Source organism: Bemisia tabaci, chromosome 7 (genome assembly GCF_918797505.1).
Source record: "Bemisia tabaci chromosome 7, PGI_BMITA_v3".
Taxonomy (NCBI): domain Eukaryota; kingdom Metazoa; phylum Arthropoda; class Insecta; order Hemiptera; family Aleyrodidae; genus Bemisia; species Bemisia tabaci.
Genome location: NC_092799.1, coordinates 20,229,967 through 20,257,309, shown reverse-complemented (window position 1 = coordinate 20,257,309; position 27,343 = coordinate 20,229,967). Strand labels below are relative to the sequence as shown.

Sequence of the window (27,343 nt, the reverse complement as noted above, 5' to 3'; positions counted from 1 at the left end):
GTGCATCGACGACCAGGTTCAACTGTGAATGTGGTTACACCCTTCTACTAGTATTCTCCTGTTAGCGACGCAATGCGGCCCACGGCTTGGGTGCCTATGCATATTGCCATCTCAGTCTTTTTAGTGCTTTAAAACTGTACCGATTCTGATCATGTAAGTCAAATTTGCTGGGAAATTTTTCATATTTTTCTGTATCTTTATGGTTCCTCCCTTGAACACAAAACGAGCCAAATCAAACCGAAAGGCGGAACCAAATGCAATTGGTTCCCTGATCTTATGCACTAGCATAGTCATGCTAATGGGGTTTTTCCGATTAACTAACGGACAGATCCCTAGTTCGCCAATGAACTTGCTTACTTATCGTTAAACTCGGTCCAATGCTACCGTGCTAAGGAAGAACGCCGTATAAACATTCGAGAGTTGCCGAATTTATCTTTATAAAGCGTGTATTTTTGACGACATACATGCACGTCTTCCTTTGAATATTTCAGACATTTCAGTTTTAATTGCGCGCGATATTTTCTGAAAATATTGGGAAAAAATATTCACGATTTTCCCTGGAAATTCGGTATTAATCGGAGGAAATTTGGCAACGTCTGATGGCTCATACGGCGTTCTTCCTTAGCATGGCAGTAGAGCACTCCTAATGCAATTTTAACTTGTCGCTTCGCAGTTGGAAGCCCGACTCGGGGTTGCTGAAACCCTAGAGTCCCCCGAAAATTCGCCACCCTCTAATGTAAAACCGTATCTCGATTTTCGCGTGAGCCGCGGAAAGCACGGGTTTAAAAGTAAAACGAGGCTCATGTGGAAATTTAGATACGCCCATAAGTAAAAAAGACGACGGATTATGAGGCGGATTTGGGCAAGACCGGCAGCCTAGCTTCCTTTAGGGTTACGCCGCACGGCTCGAACTCAACGAGCTTGATTTCTTTTGTTCTAGCCAAGTTTTCCAGCTTCGACTCCCACCCTGTGTGACGAGAGCGTGGTTGTCAAATTGTGCATGTGTGTGTGTCTGCATTTTGGATAAATTCTGGCCTAATATGAATATTGAGAGCGAAATGGCAATTCTCGTAATTTTGATAAGAGTAACAAAAACGGATCAGAGGAAGAAAATCATTTTATCGGCAAAGGTGGATGAAACACGTGTCGCGCAAAGGTGCCGGCTGTCTAAAATCTCCGAAGAAGATAGGGAGAGGGGATTTATCCGTAAGTTTGGCACACCTGATTCCTGCTAGTCGCGCCGTGCGCCAACTTTCATTCATCAAAAGACAAAGAATGCGAACACAGGGTAGGTAGTCTTCTGTGTAAGCTAGGCGTGAAAAATCTTTGGAAGCGAACACGCAGTGCAGACGGATTTTGCACAAAATGACAAAATTTCTTCCAATAGAAGGTGTAGTTTGCAAAAGCTTACAAGGCAGGGAAACACTACCACTGAGAAAAGTCATCTTCATTATAACATATTTTTACATTATTTCAAGCATAAGTGACTTGCATGAATAAAAACAGAGGTAGCGTTAAAATCAGGTGTAAATTTGGTATAATTTACAGCTACCCTGGTAAAAATTGGCAGTAGAATCAGTGTTCCAAAATACCATAGACCTACGGCCGGCTGTAAGATTCCCAATACCTTCTGTAGCCGGCTACACAATTTCTTATAGCCTTTTATAGCCGATGGCGATTAAGCAACTCACAGCCAGGCGATAAAGTGTATGCTAAACGTCACTAATTACGGATGCTAGGACTTAGTGAGTTTTTGGACCACTGCTCTCTTTTTGGGCCATAGTATCTTGATTTATTTTGCGAGTAAAGCTCCGTACTTTTGATGGATGCCTGCCAGTCCTAATATATTAGAGCGCCTTCAGTTTCGTATGATACTGCGCAATACCTCTGGTGTGAAATAGTTGCTTCAAGCGCCGTGGCACGCTGCGGTGCGGCAGGCGGGCAGCCATCGCGAAACGCGCATTGGCGCCTACAAACCTAACAGGGATACTTCACGCGTTGCGCAATGCGTGAAGTATCCCTGTTAGGTTTGTAGGCGCCAGTGCGTCGCCGCTCCGCTTTGTGTTAGGCTCTAATATTTAATCTGGCGGAGTCAGCGTTATTCAACTCATGATTTTGAAATGTTTGCACATCCTGTATGGATTATTCTCGTTTTAATTGATGAAAAAAAATAAGTATTAAAGGAAAATATAACGTTTGTTTTGTAAATATTAAGGTGGTTCCGTATCAAACTTAATGATTTCCAAAGCACACAAATTTCTACACAATTTCTTATGACCTTTTATAATCGATGGAGAAAAAGCAACAGCTAGGCGATAAAGTGTAAAGCCCGGCGATAGGAACTTTAGCCCGGCTGCATCATTTTTTATCGCTTCGAATAGACCGGCCGTATGATTTTCTCCCCATTCTACAGCCAGCTATATGATTTTCTGTAACCTTCTTTAGCCGGCTATGAGAATTCCTATGGTATTTTGAATCGCAGCTTTTATTGCAAATTTTTACCAGGGTAGGCAAGGTTTCAAACATTGCGAGATATCATTTCTCGAAAAGGCCTGCGCGCAGGAACTTTTGGCCTACTTCGATTATTGCAGGCGAAATAGAAAGGCGAGCAGCTTCCGTAGCACTTACTTTTTAATTATGAATAACTTAATTGGCTAATCGGTTTCGCGTCAATGATGCCTCCCCAGATGTGTCTGTCAGAAAACGCCACTGGAGGCTCAACAAGTTTAGTTTCCATATTTTTCCGTGCAGCTCCTCACGGTCCTTCCGAAATCATTGACGGATCTAGCAAATTGGCAACATTGTCTTTTCTCCATTTAAACCTATAGAAATGTATCGATCCTTGGAGGGGTCAGGTGCTCCGACAAGAGTCGATTATTTAGCAAGGTTTAAATGGAGGAAATCCTCTGACCGATTTTTTTTCTTTCTTTTTTTCTTTTTTTTCCCTTTTTTTTTTCACGCGATGCCGAAATTGGCTAAGTTACAAAGAAAACAGAGAGGAGAAGCAACTTTAAATGGGGAATTCTCTCAACAATTTCGAGACACCCTGTAAGTCACGTCACGGCCCTGCTTGGGGCCTTTGTTAAAGTCGATGCTGCAGTATTGCTATTGTTATACGAAACAACTTCCTCCTACCTGCTATAACTGGGCCACAAACTTTGAACAATGTTGAGCCGTTTTCGTGTACATAAGCCTCGGCAGCAGAAGCTTTTGTTCCGTAAATCAAAGATTATCTTAAATTTTGTATTAACGTACCGATCTTGAGGCAATTCATCTGCGGGCTCGGTATTCAGCTGGCAATTAAGATTGAAAAACCTGCATGGAAACTGGGGAGAAAAACTAGTTTTTCTATGTTTTCTTCATTTGACTGGACTAATTAAATCCAAGACCAAGTGATGTTATCAAAGACATTGAGTTTTGAAGGATTGTAGGATTTTAGGTCCCTGACCTTCCCCGGTTTTTCCGCGGTATTCCCTAACTGTAGCAACCCTGAATCTAAAATATCTGAAAATACCAAAGAAAAATGTGAATGAATGTCGTCAAAAACACATTTTTTATCAAGGGAAATCCGGCAACTCTCGAATGATGATACGACGTTCTCCCTTAGCAGAGCAGTGTGTACTATGTACTGCCGTGCTAAGGAAAAACGCCGTATGAACATTAAAGAGTTGCCAAATTTCTTTCGATAATATTATTATTTTTGAGGAAAGTTTTGAATATTTTTCCTATAAATTTTCAGAATCTTTAGGTGAAATTGCGAACAACATTATCTGAAAATTGGGAGGAAAATAGTCATAAGTTTACGAGGAAATTCGTGTTTTATGAAAGGAAATTTGGCAACGCCTGAAGGTTTATACGGCGTTTTTCCTTAGCACGGCAGTGCGTAGGGGTTGCTCACTGAAATTCGGCAATGCGCCCCGACGATGGATAAGACGCGTGACGGAGATTAACCCACTTACGAGGGCGTAAGTAACGCAGGAGAGTGTGTGGGCGTATAAATGCGAGTGTGTCTGTGAGTTTCGTCAAACGTACACAACGGTTTTTGACAACGCGCCGGTTCAATTTTTCCGTTTCTCCGTTAATTTGACAGGGACGTCTAATATTGCGCGTAGACATAAAATATGGAGGCCTCTACGTGGATTACTTCCGAGCTTGGTTCGGCACGAACTTTGGTTCGCGTCTTAGCACACAGTGGATCGACTCAATGGAGATGTTGCATGTGTGAGGACTTTGCGATTTGATTGTTAATTTTTATGCAAAAGTTCGCGAGAAACACGATGGTGCCACTGGTTTTCTCTGAAATCAACTCCCAAGCTCAAAAAAAGCTCTCAAGTTGAGGCCAAAATGGAGGGGGTATTCCACGCTATCCTAAGAGTCCACCTCTACATCAAGAAAAACTCTCCATGCAAAGATAGGGAGCAAATACATTAGCAGGGTTGCAGTGTTTTCAGTTTTGGAGTCCCCAAATAAAGTGGCAGCCCTGTCAACGTATTTGCTCCCTAACTTTGTATGGAGAGTTTGTCTTCATGTAGAGGTAGACTCACAGGATAGCGTGGGATATCCCCTCCATTTTGGCCTCAACTTGAGAGCTTTTCTTGAGCTTGGGAGTTGATTTCAGAGAAAACCAGTGCCACCATCGCGTTTCTCGCAAACTTTTACACAAGAATCAGTAGTCAAATCGCAAATTCCTCACACATGCAACATCTCCATTAGAGAGGACGGACATGAATTTGTTTAGTAAAACTGCACATTTTGACGTTTATTTCGACACATTTTAAATTTAAAGGGGGGCTATTTGAAGAAAATTTCACAAGGAAACCGACGGAACCATTTTCAGAACTTCAAAGTCTTGTATAAACGAATTTCTGAGCGTTTAAAGTTTCCAGATATTGTCCGACCTCTCCCATGAATCGATCCACTGTGTGGCAGCACCCGCGGAAAAATTTCACCCGTGTTATCGTATCAGTAGCTCAATCCATGCGACAGACACCTAAAGGCGAAGTTGAACTCGGTTATGGCGTGGTGTGTGAATTGGAACGCGTTTAGGAGAAAGGAACCAAGCCACATCGGCTGTTGCCAGATTTAACGGAGGAATTACATTTTTTACAATAGAACGATTCTGTGGATTTATTTGAAATTTTAAAGAATTTGCCTCGTGCAATACAGAAAATTCACTAAAATTTGAAACAAAAATCCGCCCGAACGTCTCCAAATATAAAAATAAATTGCCCAAGTTAATGTGGCAATATGTAATGTGGTGAAAAGGGGGGGGGTTTGGACTTCCTATATGTGAGTCGCTATCACTCTCCGAAGGCAGCAACGGCGGGTACTCACTATAGAGAGCCTTTGGGGTCTTATCCGCACCCTAGAGCGGTGGCCTCCAACTACGACAGCTATCACTCTCCCGAGGGCAGCAACGGCTATAGTAGGTGCAAGGGTCACTCTAAGTTACGGATTCTCCCGAAGAAATGAGGGTAACATCGTGAAATGTTCCATTTGGTTTATTGCTTGGTTCAAAAAGTGCGGGATGACGCTTCAACCAAGGATGATGGATATATAAGTTTACGACTTGAGCCGGAGCTCGGGTGGGTAAGTCGCTCTGAAAAACGACCCAACACGAACTGATTTCGGCTCGAGCAGTCGGAGTCAAGCACGACTTCCGACCGCCCGAGGCCCGCGGCGCGCATGCGCACATCGCCTCAAAGTCAGCACTTCCCGCCTCGAGTCATAGCTCATCCCGACGTTGCCAGCTCTCCATACAAAAGGGTGGTTTTGTATGGGGGGTCCGGTTCGTCTCCTCACATTCCCCACTCTCGGGTAAATATAATCTTGCAAAGATTATATTTCCACCGAAAGAGAGAAAAGGGAGGTTTCGGGTAGGCTGCCAAAAGAATTAACTGCTTTGTTGTAATGATTGCATGCGGATGTCAAATAACCGCGTTCCGGGTGTTGTGGACGATGGTTCGTTGAATAGAAACAGGGAACTTTCGGGACTGAAAAAAAAAAATAATTTTGCGTCCAGTGGTAGCCTAAATTCCTGGCCTGTGAGCAGAAAATACGGACTTGATTTTGTAGACAAGTGTGTACTAGAATTATGAGCCGCCATGATTGATGGAATGAATTTTGGCCAGTCCGCATGGTTTTCTCCCGCAAAACACCTTAGATAAGAACCTACTGTTTTCCACACGTTTTCTATTTGACCATTCGCCCGCGGACAGTATGTGTCCACATATGTCTTTTTGACCCCGTGTTGGTCTAGAAATGCATTTGTCAGTTCTGAGGCAAAATTTGATCCGTTATCCATGACGATCTCGACTGGGATCCCGAATATTCCGAAAAACTCCGTTAAGACTGCTTCTAAAGATTCTGACGTCAAATCCTTTACGCTTTTTAGCCATAGGAATTTTGTAAAATAATCGCAAATACCAATTATATATTTTTTCTTGTTCTTTTCCTGATCATTTGCTGTCGGTAGAGGACCGAACGCGTCGATGCCAATTTTTGCCATCGCGCTGGCGATGCTGATGTCATGACTTTTTATGATGCCGTATTTCTCGTGGTTTTGAAGCTTCTTTGCAAATTGACAGGTCGGGCAAGAAAGCACGTATTTCCTTATTTGTGAGTGCATACCTTTCCAGTAGAATCTTTTTAGTGCCCGTTGTAAACTCTTATAGGTTCCCTGGTGGCCTGAAAAAGGGGAGCTATGCACTTCAGCTATAGTACTGTCTACCATGTGGCTTGGTATTAGTAGCAGTTTTCTAGTATCATGCGATTTCTTCCAGAGTACGCCGTCCTGTATGTAGTATTGCTGGGCTTCTTTTACGGTCTTATTATTTGACTTCTTTGGATTTTTGATTGCCGCATATATGGCGTTCAGTTTATGGTCTTTTTTCTGTTCTGTTCTCATATCCACTTTGGCGTTAATATCAAAATATGCCGTTTCGGTATCTGACCTGTCTTTTTCAGGTTCCTTCGTTTTTTCAGCGCTTGTTTTGCTTCTATCTTCGCTGATTTGGCTTCCTTTTGATGGGATTTGTTCTTGCGCTGTAGGGTCTCCTGGCTGGTACCTTGCTCTGTCCGGTATTTTCATGGTATTCTTCTTCCTCTCTTGGAAATTGCTGTTTACTTCTAGCATGTTCAAAAGCAGTGGTGGATATCTAGACAGATAGTCTGGCATGACGTTTTTCGAACCTTTTTTCCATTGTATCGTGTAGTTGAATTCTGATAGCTTTAAAATCAATTTTAGCATCCGCGCTGATGGGTTTTTCATCGTTTTTACGTAAACTAGCGCCTGATTGTCGGTGACAATTTTGAACGGGGTGTTCCACAAATAATGCCGATTTTTCTCCATTCCCCATGTTATTGCTAATATTTCTCGCTCATGTGTGCCCCAACTTTTCTCATTTGGGGACAATACTCGAGAATAGTAGCTTATTGGACGGACTGTTCCATCCTTATATCTTTGGTTAAGGCAATTTCCTATTGCTGTTATTGATGCGTCAGCGTGGAGCTCCAACGTTGTATTTTCGGGGTCATACCACGCTAGGAGCTCATTTGATGTTAATGCTCTTTTGATGTTATCAAACGCTCTTTGCTTTTCTGCATCCCAGCAAAATTTTGCGTTTTTCCTAGTTAGTTGAATTAAAGGTTCTGAGTACTCCGCCATCTGTCGAATGTGGTTCCTGTAATAACCGGCTGCTGCTAAAAATGATCGGACGCCCTTTACATCTGTTGGCACTGGAGCGTTCGCTATTGCTGAAATTTTCTCCAAACTGGGCCGGATCCCATTTTGAGTAAAATGGAAACCAAGAAGATCGCATTCTGTCATCGCGATTTGAGCTTTCTTGGGTTTTAACTTCAAATTGTACAGTCTACATAGTTTGAAAAATTCTTCTAATTTCTCCAGATGTCCAGAAAAATCTCCGTCTACGTTATACACGTAAAAATCATCCATGTAGTTCAGTAATCCTCTGTATAACATGGGACTAAAACATTTTGCCATTATTTTACTAAACCTTAGTGGCGAGATGGATAGACCTTGTGGCAAAACGATCATTTTATAATGTCCTTCGTAACAACTAAAAGAACAGAGATCCGCTGATTCATCGTCTAATTTTATCTGCGAGTACCCTTGTTCTAAATCAAAACAACTTATGTATTTGGCTCCATTTAGGCATGATAGGACATCGTCCACTCTTACTAAGGGAAACGATTCAGGGGCTAGTTTTAAATTTAAAGCCCTTAGGTCCAAAACGCACCTGAACCGTCCTGTTTCCTTTTTTGAGACCAACATTAAAGGTGATGCATATTCTGAAGTTGATGGACGAATGATTTTTGCTCGCAACATTTCGTCGATGTATTGCTTTATAATTATTCGCTGTTGTTTCCCTGTCCTGAAAGGTGGTTTATGTACGGGAGTAAAGTCCTTTAAATGTATTTTCTGTGGTGGTACCAATGCTTCTCCTGCGTTGAACTTGCAGTCTTTCCATATGAATATATCTTGGTATTTTAAAATTAGGTTTTTGAGTTGCAGTTCCTGTTCTTTGGAGAGCGCTCTGTTAATGTTAAGTTCTTGTAGGCGCTCTTTTTCGTTTGATGCGTGTTGATTTTCATCCTTTTCTGTTTTTTCTGCTGATGTTGCATCCTTCGTATCATTTAAAGAATTTACTTCAGCTGTATTTTCTTCCTTGCTGTCCTTTTCCTCCTCGTATTTTATTTCAATCGGATAAACTTCGGCTATTTCGTAATTTTTAAATAATTTCACTGGGACCAATTTATTATTTCTAATCCGTATGCGTACGAACTGTTGAATGTCAATTGCTAGATCTGGGCAGAAGAGCTTCTTCGCCGTAAGCGCTCCTTCTTTTAAGTTTACAATCCCGTATTCGTGCCCTGCATACTTCGGGATTTTGCATTTTATTAATTTGAAGGATTGCGGCGGGATTATTTGATCTTTCATGACGCGTACTTCCAGTTTTTCAGAGTCATCATCGATATCCGTGGTGATGTTTAGAATACTCTGTGCTTCTTCATCATACGTTTCCCATTGCGATGTTGTCGGTTTTTCCGTCTTCTCTCGAGATTTCTTATCATTTTCCGAGTGAATTTTGATTGAATTGGCAACGTTTTCCTCCTGTTCGGGTGATGGAACTCCGTTTCCGGTTGGCGATTCCTTTGTTTTGATTAGGTCAGCAAATGTGGCTGTAGCCGTCACGTTCGTTGTTACTGCTCGCTTGCAATTTGGTATTTTCAAACTTACTGTCTGTCGTCCAAAATCGATGTTTTCAACGAATTTTTTGTGAAATGCATTTCCCGTGAGGAGTGCATTTGACAGATTTTCTGATACCAAGGCATCGGCTGAAATTTTGTGCCCTTGAATTTCTAACTCTATGGTCGCCTGTCCCATTATCCGTAACTGGGATTTATCAGCGGTTTTCAATTTAATTTTCTCTATGGGACGTATGTCTACTGGATTGACGTAGTCCTTACTGACGCATAGTGCGCAACTGCCTTTGTCATAAATTATTTGTGTTTGAATCCCGTTTAGAACGACTGGGCCTCTCAATGGAGTGGTGTTCATTAAATTGTCCGTTTCTAGGGACTGGATATGCTTCCGTTCTTCTAATTTCGTGGGGATTGTTATATTTCGTCCCCTAACCCACAATTCCATTGTGTTTTGTTGGATGTTAATTTTTGTAGCATATCTCATGTTGAAGTCATTACCAATTAATACGGGGTATCGTTGGTTTTCTACCACTAAGCCTGTAATAGACACCGTAACTCCTGTTGAAATCCAAGCTGTAATCCTAGTTTTTCCCAAGATATTCAATTCTCCATCTGATGCGCCGACCACTGTAAGCTTATTTCGAAGGGGTGTTATATTTTTGGCGTATCTTTTATCAATTAATGTTACACTGCTTCCCGTGTCATTTAGGATACTTATGCGTTTTCTAGCTACTCGTGCTTCGAATGTGAGGCCTGTACTGAGTCCTAAAAAGTGGTTACTCTTCTTGTGTGAGTTTGCTTTTGTGCCTTGAATCTTGTCCGAAAAATTTTGATTTGTTTGTTTTCGAAAATGTGGAAATTTGGTTTTTGGGGTCTTAAGTTCCTGTGGACTCATCTGCAGACCCACTTCCAGATGAGTTTTTCTCAGTTTTTTGAGTCTCCGCTCTGGCTTCTGTTCCTTCTTCCGCCTTCTGTGTTCTTCCAATTTGTTTTTCCATATCTGGAATCGTGATATCTTTCGTTGCTGTGAGATCTCTCCGGATATCTTGATATTTCATCCCTCTCGTCATCTCTACTTCTACTGGAACTCCTCTCGCGACTTCGACGTTTGTCTTGTTCATTGTCACGGCTGTGATATCCTGATCTCTCACGGCTGTGATATCTCGACCTTTCCTGACTGCGATATCTCGGATTCTCCCGGCTGCGATATCCGGGTGAGCTCTCTCTACCATAACGTCGGGATTCTCTCTCGCGGCTATGATAACTTGCACTTCTGTCACGATTTCGATATGTTGGGGTGAAATCTCTGCTGTAATATCTTGATCTCCGATCCTGGCTGGGATATCTATCATTGTCTCTATGATATCTATCGCGACTCTGCCGAGTATTGTTGTAATATCTATCTCTGCTGTAATCTCTGTAACGAGGTGTTGATGTCGACCTATCCCTTGAATAGGATCTCCTCCTGAAACTTGAATCACGTGGCTTCCGGGTTGTATTCTCTCCTTCGTAGGCGTCCCGTCTGGACCATCGTTGTTTTTCTTTTCTTTCATCGGCGAACGTGACTTGATTTGCGTGCTTGGTTCCTTCAATATTTAGATTTCGTAGTTGTTCTTCCAAAATGGTCTTTACTTGCGTGCTGATGCTTTCGGACGTCTTGTTGAGCTGTTTCAACAGGCTATCACTGGGGTTCAGGATATGGCAATCATCTTGCGCTCTTTTCACACTCATTCGTAAGTCTGTAATTGTTAGTGGATTTTTGTTATATACGAGATGTTTCAATGATTCGTCGAGTCCTTTAATTACGCTTTTTATTATTTCTGCAATCGGAGGGGGATGCATTAGCCTCTGGGCCAACCTGAGTTTTCTTTCCACATAGTTTAATCCTGTTTCCGCTTCTCCCTGAGCCGTTTCGTCGAATTTTTTCTGCTCCTCAAAATGTCCTTTTCTGTCGTCTTCGTAAAAAACAAACAGTTTCCGGATACCTTGCCAATCACCATCCTGAATATCTGAAATGTTGTTTTGTAACCATTGATTATCATCCTTTGCCAAACATGCTATTAATTGGCGTTTTTTCATTTCGTCTGGGTATTGACCCATTATCATCTCAAATCTAGTGAGCCAGTCCATAGCTGTGCTTTTTTCGAATTTTGGAATCTCTAGTTTTGGAGGTCGCAAACCCATCAGAAAATTTCCGTTGTTGTTTTCACGCTGATTTCCCCATTCTGGACGAGACTGATATTGCGTGAAATTTTCATACCCGCTGGTAGGGTGGTCTCGCGGATTATTTGGCAGGTATCTATTTTGCATGTGATTATTTTCAGCAGTATGTTTGACTTGACTCGATTTGAGCTGCATTTGACTGAAAGTGTTACGACTTGACTGATCTTGAGTTTCACGTGTAGTAAATTGATCTTGGAGCATTACGGATGTCGGCTGGTGGTCGGACTGGTGAGAGTAATCGTACCAATATTGGTCTGCTTTTTGGTGTATTTGGAGTTGCCTATCTCCTAGGCGCTGAGGGAGGTTATTATGATTTTGGCTTAAATCCGCGTAATAATCTCTGTCCTGCTTATGTGTGTGGTTGAGTACCTCTGTGTAGCCTTTATTTTGAGAGGATGGGCCAGTTTTGCTGTAATTTCTTTGATCTTTCCAGGAAAATGGTTCTTTCTGAGTTTTTGCATGCGTGGTTCCTGTTACTGATTTTGGGATAGCTCCCAAATTTTTGGTGGCTGACTCCCAAGTTATTCGTTGGTGTTCGAGCTGTCGACTCTCAGGTCCAGAAAGTTCACTGAGGGGTTTCTCCTGTGATTGCGGATCACCGTGCATTGCATCGTGATTTTGTACAGTGTTCTGTTTCAGATCCTGTAATTGCGTTTCATATCGCAATGTTTTATGGACGGGCATTGACGCTATTTTAGAGATTCTACTGAAAGTGTCTTGAAAAATTTCCTCTGCTGGAGTCTGCGGTACTTCCAGAGTCCCTTCTTGTATTCTTGCTAGTGTCCTAGCTGCGTCTTTTGTACTTGCAAACACGTACGGTACTCCGAATTTCTTCAATTCTGCAATCAGCTCCTCTTTTGTGAGTTTGCTTGGGTGTTTTAATCTATGGATATTCGCTGTGGCGTTTTCGTCTGCTTCTCCTTCTTCGTTTTCGCTGGAGTTATTTGATGATCCGTCCTCGAGTATGTCGCCCACTTCTTCCATCGATGTAATTTCTTGCAGTTTTTCTGTTGAGGGTAATTGGATACCTAATTCTTCTTGTAAAAACTTTAGGGTTTTTTCCGTTTTGATTTGTTTAAGGGAGGTGAGTACATTTATTTTCTTTTTCCCTTGCAATGCCAAGCTTGGTAGCTCCTTTTTGATGTGAGGCAGCAGTTCGTTGGCTGTGACCGTGATTGTTTTTTGTCCGAATTGAAAAATCAATTTGTGATCCTTCATCGTTGCAGCTTCCTCTGTGAGAGTATTCACAATGTCAAGAAAACAAAATCAATATTTTCTAAGAAAGATTTTTACGAATCAAAAGTAAAATCTAATTTTTTGAGAGAAAAAAAAAATACAATCTTTTGAGCTCAAGTGAAAAATTTGAGCAGAAAAAAAAAATTAGTTTTTGGTCACGAATAAACTCCGAGGAATTTAATGATCGATGACGCGATGGTGTAGAGTTCTGAGGAAAAATACGTGGAGACAAAACGACTGAATGATCGACCCTTCTGGTGAATCAGCGTCTTAAATTCCTAGTACCTATTCCTAGGTACTGCGTACCTGATCGACTTCTCCCTGGGGAAAAGACAAGCGCCTCCAACCATGTAATGTGGTGGAAAGGGGGGGGGGGTTTGGACTTCCTATATGTGAGTCGCTATCACTCTCCCGAAGGCAGCAACGGCGGGTACTCACTATAGAGAGCCTTTGGGGTCTTATCCGCACCCTAGAGCGGTGGCCTCCAACTACGACAGCTATCACTCTCCCGAGGGCAGCAACGGCTATAGTAGGTGCAAGGGTCACTCTAAGTTACGGATTCTCCCGAAGAAATGAGGGTAACATCGTGAAATGTTCCATTTGGTTTATTGCTTGGTTCAAAAAGTGCGGGATGACGCTTCAACCAAGGATGATGGATATATAAGTTTACGACTTGAGCCGGAGCTCGGGTGGGTAAGTCGCTCTGAAAAACGACCCAACACGAACTGATTTCGGCTCGAGCAGTCGGAGTCAAGCACGACTTCCGACCGCCCGAGGCCCGCGGCGCGCATGCGCACATCGCCTCAAAGTCAGCACTTCCCGCCTCGAGTCATAGCTCATCCCGACGTTGCCAGCTCTCCATACAAAAGGGTGGTTTTGTATGGGGGGTCCGGTTCGTCTCCTCACAAATAGTTGATGTAGCTTGGCTCCTTTCTCCTTAGCGCGGTCCGCGATGTACGCGAATAATAGTTTTTCTCTGTAACTTGCTCTTCTAGCTTTAAGGAAGGTAGCTCCTGAAAAACGATACTAATATTAGCACTGTCTTACATCCGCACCTGATCAGTGGTCATTTTGAAAGAGAGTTCGAATAGGTTTTGAAAACAATTTCGCACGTATATTATTGAGTTTATTTTGATACTAGGGCAGCTTTAGGTGCGGCTCCGCGAGACGCTTATGTTGATTATGGAGCAGGATTTCACCTGTCCTCTCTCCTCCGTACTAACCCGCATACGGACGGAGTTTTCAATTCTAAACGGAGAAAAAGCAACGCAAAAATAGGAGGATTACCGGGCATCGGATTTAAATGAAACATTTTCTGGCGTCACAAAAGGCATGTCAGCCCTGCGGGGCGCGATAACTCACGAGGAAGCGCCGAGCCAGCAGAGCTAATCCAGGTATCGTGTTGAAAAGGTGGAAAAACAATGGGAAAAAGTTCATTTTTTCAGTCGGACTCGAAAGAAAAAGCACGCGAGTTCGAGTTTACCCGCTGGGCTGGGAGCGCGGTAGTCAGCTTTCTCGAAAACTAAGATATATATTTCAGAGTCCCAACACTAACAATCTAAACAATGTGATTGATTGAGGCAAATACAATGGCTGAGCTGAACACTCTCCCCCCTCAGTTTCGTACTGGAGCATATTAGAGTTCAAAAAATTAAGTTTGACTCTAATTTTAATTTTTGGAACTTCTTGGCTTTGTTTTCCCCGCGAAATGGTGTGGACCCAGCAGTATTTCTCCGCCTTGGTAAATAAAAGTTAAATTCATAGGCCAGCGCTATTACCCGCTGTCGCTGATGAGCAACTGTTAGAACAGATTCCACGGCAAATTTTAAGCGCGAAGTTTCTGATAATTGAAAAAATTCCAAGGTTCTTGAGTAGATTTCTCTGACTTCAATAACTCAGGGTTGGGCAAAATCCCCCAAATTTTTAGAAACTTGCCACCCTGCATTATCAACAAATGGATTCGCTTTCGACATCTGAAATGCAACTATTCCAGCTCGATGGATGTCCATGTTGCATGGCTAAAAATTGAAGGCGTTTTGAATTTTTTTGCACTAACACTGGAAGTCTCGGCCTACAACTGCTTGAATTCTGTAAAAAACATTGTCCCAAGGTACACAAGTTTTCTGCTATGATTGTCGTTTCCAAAAAATGTAAAATGGCATTTATGGCGTTTTTGCGTTGCTCGGCATTGTTATGGTACTACTATTATAGTAGATCAGCCCGTGGGTGGAGCCCTAGAAATGAATGGATCGTATTCGATAGTGGTTCGATGTATAGTTTGGTTCAAAACAATAGAACATAACCTCAAACCAAAATTTGGAGATATTTGTCAGAAAAGCTGATAATGAGAAATTTCGGGGCAATTTCACTACTCTTGGCCAATTAGTACTCATGCGCGTCAGAAATCTATCACAAAAAACCCGTTCCGTCAGATGACTCGATTGACTTCTGAGGCTATGTTTATGTTTTGAACCAATCGATGTTGATACAATCTCACCCGTTTGATGTATCTGTCGCAGGCAAATAGTGAAATCAGGCATTTTGTCAAATGCCTAGGCAGATAGTCTTTTGACGGTCTACAAAATTTTGTGGATTTATGGCGAGGAGCTCACGATTTTTCACTATTTCTGGAAAAATAACTCATCGAACCTACGAACTCTTTTTGTCTCTTCCTCTTCAATTGCTTCTCGTATCTTTAAAATGTTGAAATTCCAAAAATTCTGTATTGTACGACATGCTAAAAATTTCAAGATCAGTGTCTCTTCAGGAGCCAAAAATTGTTTAAAATACTATTGTGTGTGCACATTTTTAGTGAGAATTTTTTCTTGCATGAGCAATGAATTATTTTGTCTGAAATTAGGAAAATAATCAGAATTTCAATCTAAGTTAGAATATTTGACTATTTGCCTAGGTATTTGACAAAATGCCTAATTTTGCTATTTGCATGCGACACATCGTCACCTTCCAGGATAAGTATCACAAGCGCCATGCGACGTTTAAAAATTTCCGCCGCCATTTTATTTCTATACTGAGAAATTGTTGGTTGAATCTGTTTGGAAATTTCACTGAATTTTATCGGGAGCACAAAGAAAATTCCGTGAAATTTTCGGACAGCTTCGTCGAACAATTTCTCTGTAAAACAATAAAATGGCGGCGGAAATTTTTAAACGTCGCATGGCGCTTGTGATACTTTGCCTGGAAGGTGACGATATCCAATACGCTCTATGGTTCGCGAGTGATAGATGGGTGGTGGGTGACTTACTGAGGGAGGCGTTGTTGAGTTTGGTGTGGTCGACCTGTCCCCGGAGGGCGCGGAGCTTCTTGAGCTTGAGTTCCTGGGCCTCGACGCGGTCGCGGAGTCGTCGGAGCCGCTCGTGCTCGTGCGCGACCTGCTGGTGTCGGGCCTCGTGCTGCTTCAGGAACCGCAGCCGCTGCTCCTTGGCCGCCAGCAGCTGCCGCTGCGCCTCGATCTGGTGCTGCTGCCGGCATGCCATCTCCTCCAGCTCCGACAGCGTCAGCTCCACTCCTTCCGGTAACTGAAACACAAACCCAAAAAATCAATTCACCACCCATAGAGCAAATATCCGCACAACCGGAGATAAAATGGATTGCATTTTGCAAAAAGGAACCACTAGCATTGCAATGATGCTAAGATTGTGCAACTTCATCTTTTGCAATAAAATTGCGGAAATCGTGAAAAACTATGAAATTTAGATGGGAATTTTTGTCTTAAATTTACAGTTTTTAGCGAGTAAAATAGAAACTATGAATGGATAATCGGGTTTTTCCTCCAAGACAAAAGAAGTTGCACAATCTTAGCAACATTGCAATGCTAGTGGTTCCTTTTTGCAAAATGCAATCCATATGTGACGGGGAGTGTGAAAATCATAGAGTACACACTGCCGTACTAATGGAGAACGCCGTGTGAGCTTTCGGACGGTGCCAAATTCCCCTCGATAAAACACGAATTTTCTAGTCAACTTATGAATATTTTTCTATCAATTTTTCAGATAATTTTCCACAAAATTACACCGAAAATTCCTAAAAATTTCAAAGGAAAACATTAATAAGTTTCCTCGAAAATGGACATTTTATCGAAGGGGATGTGGCAACTCTCGAATGTTCATACAGCGTTCTTCCTTAGCCCGGCAGAATACGCAGGGGTAGATTCGACACCAAGAAAATACGACTTTTCAACGACTCGAGCGCGCACCGTGGTATACGCGCAACGCATGAAGTATCCTGCAGACTTGAAAGGCGCTGTACTAGGCGTTGCATGCCGCGCCGGTTGCGCGCACCGTGCTGTACGCGCAATGCATGAAGTATCCTGCGGTCTTGTAAGGCACTACTATGCCTTTCGTGCCAAGAGCGCCAGCTCCGCGCTGCGCGCAACATAAGAGTCGTAATGTGAGTGGGTGAGCCGGGACCACTTTTAAGCATTTTGCAGGTCCCAAATTCCGAGACTCCTGTAACGCCGAGTCACTTTTTCGATACAAAATTGATTGTTTGCGGTATATGGGGACCCGGCCATCCAATGCAAAAGGATAGGAATCACCACGTATTCTACATCGCCATTTTGGATCGAAAATGTATCGAAAAAGTGACCGAAGCTCGGCGCAACTCGTCGTCCAGGACATAGTCCAAACTCTCCCATTCACATTACAACTCTATGTACTCTGTGGTGAGAAGGGGCATCGCAGAGCGCGAGGCTGCGCTATAAAAACGGCTTGATGTAAGTATGTAAAATTAAGAAAGCAGTACAAGGTAAAGTGAACGCTCTCCTATTTTAATTTTCAACGTTCAATATCTAATTTATTTGTAATGTTTTATACTTTTTATTCTTTTCATACCTTATAATGTCACAGACTTCTTTTATGAACTCACAATCAGTAGTTTTATGTTAGATAAAATACTATCTATTCTGTTCTATTCTATTCTATTATAATTATAATTTTATTTATTTATTTTCTTTCTTGTAGTTTAAATCCAGTTTTCCACGTGAGTCTCTGCTCAGACGGCGCTCAACCGAAGCAAATCTAATGGACCCGATGACTTGTGGAAACTCTACGCACTCGACCTGATATTCGAGAGGTTCGTGGATTGGCGCGGATAAGTGAGTAAACACGAAATCAGAATTCAGATTTCAACGCTTCAGCAAACCATGGATGACGATCTTCGAAAAAGCATCGCTCGTTGCATGAAGCTGAGTGGTCGACCTGGCTGCCGCTTCTCGACTCTCATCTCCTAACCTAACGACATGAACGCACGTTAAAAGAACGGCTTTCTCGGAGAAACAAGGCAAGGCCTGCCTGAGCTTCCCACCGTGTAGTGTTGACAAGGGCCAAATCTCAAGGAGCGTGCACAGTTGAAGACGCTTCACGCGGAATCGACAAGGAAACATTTTTCAAGCGACGCGACTGCTCGGCTGTCGGACCGAACCGAAAATTCACCGCAAACCGTGAAAAATAATCGAATTATCGTTTCGATTTGACCAGTCTGCGTTCGACACTATTCTGCCTGCTAAGGAAAAACGCCGTATGAGCCCTCAGACGCTGCCAAATTTCCTCCGATAACAACTTAATTCCCTGGGAAAATAGTAAATGTTCTCCTTCAATTTTTTCAGACGATTTTTTTCGTAATTTTATCGAAGACGTCTGAAAATTTCAAGGGGAAAAACGCATAATTTTCCTCTAAAGTACTTGTTTTATCCGAGGCAATTTGGCAACTTTCGAATGTTCATACGGCGTTTTTCCTCAGCACGGCAGTGTTGCCAAATATTGTTGAAAAGTCGTCATATTCCTCGAAAAGATAATCAATTTTTGCGCGGATCTGACAACTCGGAGCGGCGTGTGGTGGCGGCGGCGGACTACTTGACCCAAAAATTGTTTGTCCTCACCACCGCACCGCGTCATCCCCGACCCAGTGGCGTGCTTTGCGATGCATCGATTCTTATGTCATTTAAACCTATGGAGAACGATCGATTAACAGGGTGTTCGAAACGAACACCTTAATAATCGATTCTTTACCATAGGTTTATATTGCAACATAATCGATAGATCGTAAAGGTGTAGGTGTACGCAGCGAACACCTTAATAATCGATTGTTTACCAGAGGTTTTAATGGTAGAACAATCGATATATCGCAAAGCACGCCACGTCACTGCCCCGACCACGACGCTGAGCCCTTGTGCATTTGTTTTATTCACCGCGGATCGACAGTTGGGTTCACTACCTGTACGTAGAGCTCACCGGGGCAATCGATAGCGGGGCGTCTATTATTTTTGCCAAAGCAAACAAAGGCTATCGATTCTGGTGCCAACTTACCGCGGCCTAGAAAACTCGCCGGGGGAGGAAAAAATGGCGAGGAGACGCTTCCGAAGCTGAGATGTGTGTTTAGCGCTTTATGAGTGTTTTCGCGGTATCATTTCGCAAACACCGAAAAGGGTAAACACCCCATCGCACAAGATGCCCTGACTTATGGGCTGCTGGGCTGGATAGACTAAGAGTCCCTTTATAGAGAGAGTAGAGACAACGCGGCTTATGGATGTCACCAACGGGAATAAAGATTACACAAATCGGACGTTTTTTGTAATCTTTGATACTCCATTCCCGAATTCCTATCTCCATTCCCTCTCTCAGTCCATTTGTTTCTTGCCCCCAATTCCCCGGTCCATTCCAGTTTATAATCTTTGCAATTGGTGAAAATGTAATCTTTATTCCCGTTTGCGACATTGCGAGGGCTTAAAATACGGGAACCAATCAGAAATGGATTCACAGTGTCTATTTACTCTCAGTATAAAGGGACTCGAGGATAGACTTTTGCCCGGGTGTTTTTGTTCGTCGCGAGGTCACTTGGACCGCGCTGAGTAGAATAGAAAGGGACCAAGCCCCATCAGCTACTGTCAAATTTAACGGGGCAATTTCATTGTGTACATGAAAACGGTTGCCTGAATTTTTGTGCAAATTTCAGTGAATTTTCTGCATAATACGAAGCAAATTCATTAAAATTTTCAGAGATCTCCGCTAAAAAGTTCTCTAGTCAAAATTAAAGTGCCCCGTTGAATTTGGCAATAGCTTACGTGGCTTGGTTCCTTGCTGCTAGACGCGGTCCAAATAACTTGGTTAAGAACTAAAAAAATGCCGGACGAAAGTCAGAGAGCGTATGGTAACGATGATCTTTCTCTGGGAGCCATGGACTTTTTTAGTTCCGAAATGGTCGATACAAATAATGCTTTGAACCAGGGTTGAATTTTTCATGAAAAATAAAATCTTGAAATTTCATGAAATTTCGGAAAAATATGAAAGATATTGAAAAATATTTTTCGAAATTAAATGAAAAATTAAATGAAAGCATCTTTTGTTTTAAATTGAAAAATATGATAAATATTGAAAAATATGATAAATATTGAAAAATATGCTAAATATTGAAAAATATTCTTCGAAATTAAATGCAAAATTAAATTAAAGGCGGCTAGTTTTTACTTTTTTGTGGTTTTCAGTGCGTGTTGCATACCCAGCCCCTATAAATATATGTTTCATATTTTTCACAACTTCGTGAAATTTCATGAAATATTTTAAAGAAATCTTCAATACTCCATATTTCTCATTTTTCACCCGAGCAGCCCTGCATTGAACCCTCATTCCAAGAAACCATAGGAGGATGTTGCCCGTTAAAGTTTCTACATACTCGAGGCCTCTCCCACGATTCAGTGAGCAGACACACAGACAGTCCTCATTTTCCTGCCTCGGATGCGAAGTTCGGGGATTTGTGATCAAATCGACTGGAGCTAGAGCCACTCACGGATGTCAGTTCCCGGAAAAACCTCTCGAGGAAATCGTGCGAGAAAAACTGAAACGCCTGCTCGGAAAAAAGTCTAGAGAAATCATCCTTAAAATATTCATAATACTTTCGCGGTTGGGAGGGAAACCGCTATCTTTTCCTTCTCGCCCGCCGCGATCCCCAGGGGCTCGAGTCTCCGACGGAAACACTCCCTTAAATTCCTCCCTGAGTTATGAAACTTGAGAAAAGGAGCGTTCGGTGGTTTCCCGCGCACAGATTTCCCACTCCCACGTCGGTGTGAATCTCGACTATTTTATGGTGAAAGCAAAGTTCGGGTGACAATTTGCGCTTAAATCCGGTTCCGCCGTCGCTAATAGCCGTTAAATACAGTAAAAGCTCGCTCATTCAAACTACGGTGAAGTCGAAATGCCTATTGGGTCGAATTTTTTTTCGGTCCCTAGACACGTCTATAAGTTAAATGGAGAACAGGTTAAAAAGGATTGCCGCATGAGTCGAATTTTTGTCGATCCCTACACAATCCGACTTAACGAGCTTTCAGTGTAGAACGAAAACATGTCCAGGAGGTTCCGTGCAAATTACACGCTCATTCTGAACTATTTAAAAAAAATAAAAATAAAAATAAATAAAACAGGGAGATGTGCTCCCAACTTACTGCGTTACGACAATCCCGATCTAAAATTCTAGCCATTTTCAAAACGCCTTCAATTGCGGCGTGATACCTCACGCATTCCGGAGAGTACGAATAGTTGTATTGTTGCGCCTTACCAATGCTGCGGAAGATAAGCATTGAAGTATTTTTTGTACTGTTCATTGTACTTAGCAAATGGTTAATTTTTGAAAGAGGATTAAAAATGAACACGTGTTCAGAATTGAAACTAAGTAATAGGAGCTCAAATCGATAATAAAAAATAAGAAAGGAAAAATGAAAGTTACAATGAAAGGGTAAGTAAAAATGTGTATAAAAAGCTTAAATAGAACGAAAACACATCCAAGACGATTCGCGCAAATCACACGCTTATACTGAACAGGGACAACAGCTATAAATAAAAAAAAGAACAAGGATATTAGCACACAACTGTTGCTTTGGCTCGTACGATCAGTCATTCCATTGATCTCCTACTTCGAACTTATGCATCACCAAAATCCCGATAAGGAAACTTTGCAGTTTTGAAAACGCCTTCAATTGTGGCGTGATACCTTACGCATTTCGGAGAGTACGAATAGTTGTATCGTTGCGCCTCACAAATGCGACGAAGGACGAGAATTGAAGAAGCCTCCAAGTTGGTCTTGACTGTTTTCCATGGTTTATATGGTGTATATCATATTTCTATATTCATCATATTTATTTTCACATATTCGTGAAAGTCTAAATTCTCGTCATGTTGTCAGTTACCTCCTCCATGACAAATTTTTAATATTAATATGCATAAAGGGCATTTTTAAACTATTTGACCCACCCATCATAATTCTTTTTTTCTTTTTCTCGGCTTTCCCCTCTTATCTCGAAGTTGGGCACTTTTTGGTACAATATATTCAATTACAAATAATCTTGTATTCGCTTGAAAATATTTTATAGTTACTTTATTCCTCAGTTTTCGTTTTAGTTTTACTGATACGCGAGAAAAGAAACAAAAAGTATCCATTTTACCAAGAGTCGCTCCACTTCCCCAAATTGGACCACATTTTGTAACTACGAACCACTATTTCTTGCTCCTTTTAGTAATAACATTTATGCCAATAGTTTCCCTTTAGAATTGGGCGGTTTCTTGGATCAGCCAAAAACACTGCCATGTTAAGGAAAGACGCCGTATGAACCTTCAGACGTTGTCAATTGTTTCTAACTTTCCCCAAAAATGTATTCTACAGGGATTTTTTTTAATTATTGGATTTAACTATAATTTTGAAAATTATTCGTTTGACTTAATTTAAAATTTTAATAAAATAAAAATAAAGATCAGTAAACTATAAAAAAACAAATTATACTACATTAAATTTGATAAAATTGCTGTGTCACTTTCTTAATTTACTTTAGATCAATTTTTTTAAATTTTTTGGTAAAACAGTTTATTTTATATTTATTTTATTAAATCGGGGGATATTTCGCAACATTTGATTGCTCCTACGGCGTTTTTCCTCAGCAGGGCAAAAAAGTAGATCCTTGCTGCAAAATGCAAATGAAATTGCTCTTCTCTTGATAAAGGATAAAACTATGCCTCTCGAAACTCTTCCGCTTCGTCTAGCAGGCACGCCACTAGTTGAACCATCCGAAAGTCATTTTTATCGAGTTAAGTGTTCGGTTGTTGAATTTGAACTTTTCCCCGCGTATGATGGAGCGATGCGATGCTGACAACAGAAAATTTATATTCCGAGGGGTCTCAGATGCAGCGGGAGCAACAAGAGGGGGCGATAAGGAACGAGTGGTTCAACTCAAAGTTCACTCAAGTTCAAGACTTTCAGAAAAACTCTCCAAGGTCGGCGCGAAAACAAAGGCCCGCGCGCAAAAAAAAAAACAGGGATCTTCATGACGGCCGCGGCGGAAGAAAAGGAATGATTAATTTTATTCCGCGGGTCTCCCGAAGCGTTGCCAAATCGTCGCAGAATCCCCGCCAAATCAGTGAACGCATATCAAGGCAAGTTTCGTGTAGAGTCCCTTTATACTGAGAGTTAAGACAATGTGAATCCATTTCTGATTGGTTTCGGTATTTTAGGACTCCACAGTGTCACAAACGGGAATTAAGATTACATTTTCACCGATTGCAAAGATAATAATCTAGAGTGAACAGGGGGATTACGGGTTCGGCAAAAAACAAACGGGATGAGAGAAGGAACGGAGAAAGGAATTTGAGAATGGGTTGATCAAAGATTACGAAAAACTTTCAATTTGTGCAATCTTCATTCCCGTTTGTGACTTCATGAGGGGGGGGGGGGGGGGGGTTGTATTAACTCTCAGTATAAAGGGACTCTAGTTTAGTGATATGATCTGGCAATCCTGGACCTGAAGCTGAGGCGAGGCACCCACCCGGGTGAGGGAGCAGCTTATGCTGATACATTCTGTCTCTTTCCCTCTCTCATAGATGAATGACTTTCCCTCACTCCTTTCTCCCGTAACCTACTTGTGCTTTTTCTATGTTATTAAGTCTGAACGGACAGGAAAGTCCAGTAAAGAAACCAAACCGTCGGGTTCTTTAGGACGTAGGTGGAAAAAAGATTAAGTGGCGTTTGGAGATAGTCATGTTCGACGTTTTAAAATATTGCGGAATGAAAATCATGCAATTTGAAAGCGTTTTATATCTTACCATTTGTTTGTCTTTAATCCTCCTATATAAATCACTCATCCGCTAAGTACAATCCTAGCTTGAGCACACTTTAACCACGCGGCCACAACTGCAAAAATGTCAAAGAAAAACCGACAAAGCCAGCGTGGAGGCTATTTCCAAGTTAATGCTCTGTGGTGTTGGTAAGGCGCAACGATACAACTATTCGTGCTCTCCGGAATGCGTAAGGTATCACGCCACAATTGAAGGCGTTTTCGTAACTGCTGCAGCGTGAGGACTAGGGCTACTTCAATGTTCATCTTCCTTAGCATTGGCGAGGCGCAACGATACAACTATTCATACTCTCCGGAATGCGTGAGGTATCACGCTACAATTGAAGGCGTTTTTAAAACTGCATACTTTCCATATCGGGATTGTGGTGATGCGCTGAGTTCGGAGCAGGAGATCAATGGAATGACTGATCGTACGAGCCAAAGCAACAGTTGGGTTCAGAACCCAACCTTGGTGTTCAGAATTGAAACTAAGTAATAGGAGCTCAAATCAACAATAAAATCTAAAAAGTAAAAATGAAAGTTACAATTAAAGGGAAAGTAAAAATATGTATAAAAAGCTTAAAAAGAACGAAAACACATCCAAGACGATTCGCGCAAATCACACGCTTATTCTGAACAAGGACAACAGCAATAAATAAAAAATTAAAACAAGGAGATTAGCACACAACTGTTGCTTTGGCTCGTACGATCAGTCATTCCATTGATCTCCTGCTCCGAACTCAGCGCATCACCACAACCCCGATATGGAAAGTATGCAGTTTTAAAAACGCCTTCAATTGTGGCGTGATACCTCACGCATTCCGGAGAGTATGAATAGTTGTATCGTTGCGCCTTACCAACACCACAGAGCATTAACTTGGAAATAGCCTCCACGCTGGCTTTGTCGGTTTTTCTTTGACATTTTTGCAGTTGTGGCCGCGTGGTTAAAGTGTGCTCAAGCTAGGATTGTATTTAGCGGATGAGTGATTTATATAGGAGGATTAAAGACAAACAAATGGTAAGAAATAAAACGCTTTCAAATTGCATGATTTCCATTCTGCAATATTTTAAAACAAAAACTGAGGAATGAAGTAACTATAAAATATTTTCAAGCGAATACAAGATTATTTGTAATTGAATATATTGTACCACAAAGTGCCCAACTTCGAGATAAGAGGGGAAAGCCGAGAAAAAGAAAAAAAGAATTATGATGGGTGGGTCAAATAGTTTAAAAATTCCCTTTATGCATATTATTATTAAAAAGTTGTCATGGAGGAGGTAACTGACAACATGACGAGAATTAAGACTTTCACGTCATGAAAATATGATGCATTACATTAAAACTACAAACATGGGCCAATTTTTAAGTTACCGGAATGTGCCGATAAAAATCTTGCGGAATCCAGATGTAAACAAGAGAAGAAAGGGAGAACAAATTGAAAACTCGAAGAGGAAAAATCAATGTTTTCAAAAAATATCTAAATCTGCATAAAAATTATATAAGATACCATTACTATACCGATTATGATGAAAAGCAGCGGGCCGATGGTTGAAATTAATTGACAAAGCTATAGACAAAGAAGATGAAAGAGATATGGAGAGATCTTATTGGTGGAAGCGGGTGATTGCAATAGACAAGGCAGGTAGGTGATAAGACTAACTAACGGCAACCCACGGGAGACCCGATAGTTAGTCCATCATTTTCTCCCTTAGTCCATAGGAACCAACCATTTCAACCAATAGAATCGCTATGTACTCCCTATGTCTCCTTTGTCTATCGCTTTGTCTATCAATTTCAAAAATCAGTCCCCAGCTCAGCTTAGCTCATATATTCATCTTATCAAAGCCCACTGCGAAAAAAGACAAATATTCTGTGCCTTGTTTATTCAAATCCTGAGCGGGTCGATTGTTGAATCGTCATCGAATGAGTTTGATCGATAACTCCCCATTTTCACAACGCTATATATCGATCAAGGTCATTCGATAACGATTCATCGATCGACCCGCAGGTGCTATAAATTAGAATGAAGTATCGGGACATGCCTAATAAGAGGAAGACGTTTTTGGCGAGTTATGAAAGGGGATCAAGGGATTATACGTGAGATTTCGAGGAGGAAGGGGAGGAAGTGCGTGTGGGAGGCAAGGGATAGACAGTAGAGCCCCTCCGCCCCCGGTCGGGATGAGAAAAAGCCGAGGGAAATCCTGAATTGCTCGGCGAGAAAATTCATACACGGAGTGGAAATCTGTGTTTACAGAACGGAAATAAATCATTTCCCCGGAATCTTCCTTTTCCGTGGGATACCCTTTTCGAGTGGCTACGACCACGCGAGGGAAGAGCTGCCGCGCTAAGTAAAAACATCGTACACGCATTCGAACGTTGCCAAATTTCTCCTTTGAAAATATTTATTTTCGAGGAAATTTATGAATATTTTTCCTCGAAATTTTCAAACTTTTCAGATCGAATTACGAACTAAATCCTGTGAAAAATTGGAGGAGAAAAATTCACAAATTTTCTTGAAAATTCGTAATTTGTCGAAGGAAATTTGGCAACGCCTAATGGCTCGTATGACGTTCTTGCTTAGCACGGAAGAGAAGTCCCGAGTTTTTGCTCCCGGGAACCCATCCAGACGGCGCGGCGTGCGGCCCAATTGCGTTGGAGGAACGGAAAATGGGATCAAGACACGTGCGCGAGCTCAACATTTGCGTTTTACGCATAGACATATTATTGGTTAGCAGGTTCCACCACTGCGATCGAGGACAAAAAAACTTTTAACAAGTTTCAAGGATGTAAAATTTTTTTTAGGTTTCTGAGGGTGGATCATCAGAACTTTGGGGAACAAATTGGTAGCAATTCCATCGATGGGCCAGTTGCGCTGGTAACAGAATTGTGTTTTGATGCTTGATTCTTGAGGATTAGCCAAAAATAAGAAGATCCGTGCGAACAGCAACTTTCTACGTTCAATATTAACCGAGATATCGTCCTTTGAAAAGTCGAGTTTTTGACGTCATCCACCGCGAAAGGGCATAACATGGTTTGTACTACCGCGGTAGATGTCGTCATAAATCGAGTTTTTCAAGGCGCGATATCTCGGTCAATATTAAGCGTAGGAAGTTGCTGTTAGGACAGATCTTATTATTTTTGTTGATCTGCGAGAATAAATCATCAAAACACAATTCTGTTACCAGCGCAACTGGCCCATTGATCGATCTACTACCAATTCGATCTTCGAAGTTCTGATGATCCACCTTCAGAAACTTAAAACATTTTTGAACATCCTTGAAACTGGTTGACAGTTCTTTTGGAAGTAAGCAACTGACCCATTGATACTTTCATTAGGACTTTTCGCTCAGGACTTTTCTTTGGCCCTTGGAGGGACCAATGGGGCCAACCACCGTCGTCGGGCCCCTCCCCGATCCGCCGCTGACCACAAAGGTCAAAATCCTAACCACAGCGAGGTCAACTCGCTGCGAGAACGACATAATCGCGGCGCAACGGGCGGCGATCCACAATGCAGTCAGGGCTCGGAAAATGACCGATGGCCGAACCGGACT

The 27,343-nt window shown here is 41.8% G+C and overlaps 1 protein-coding gene across 4 annotated transcripts in view; it reads right to left on the bottom strand.

Moving 5' to 3' along the window:
• ASPP (Ankyrin-repeat, SH3-domain, and Proline-rich-region containing Protein) overlaps positions 1 to 27,343 on the bottom strand; it is a 687,069-nt gene that overhangs the window by 37,320 nt on the left and 622,406 nt on the right. For all 4 annotated transcript variants that reach the window (XM_072302246.1, XM_072302247.1, XM_019040123.2 and 1 more), the window contains one exon: positions 15,947 to 16,220. In XM_072302246.1, coding sequence (XP_072158347.1) covers positions 15,947 to 16,220 — 274 coding nt within the window. The remainder of the gene's footprint in view (positions 1 to 15,946; positions 16,221 to 27,343) is intronic.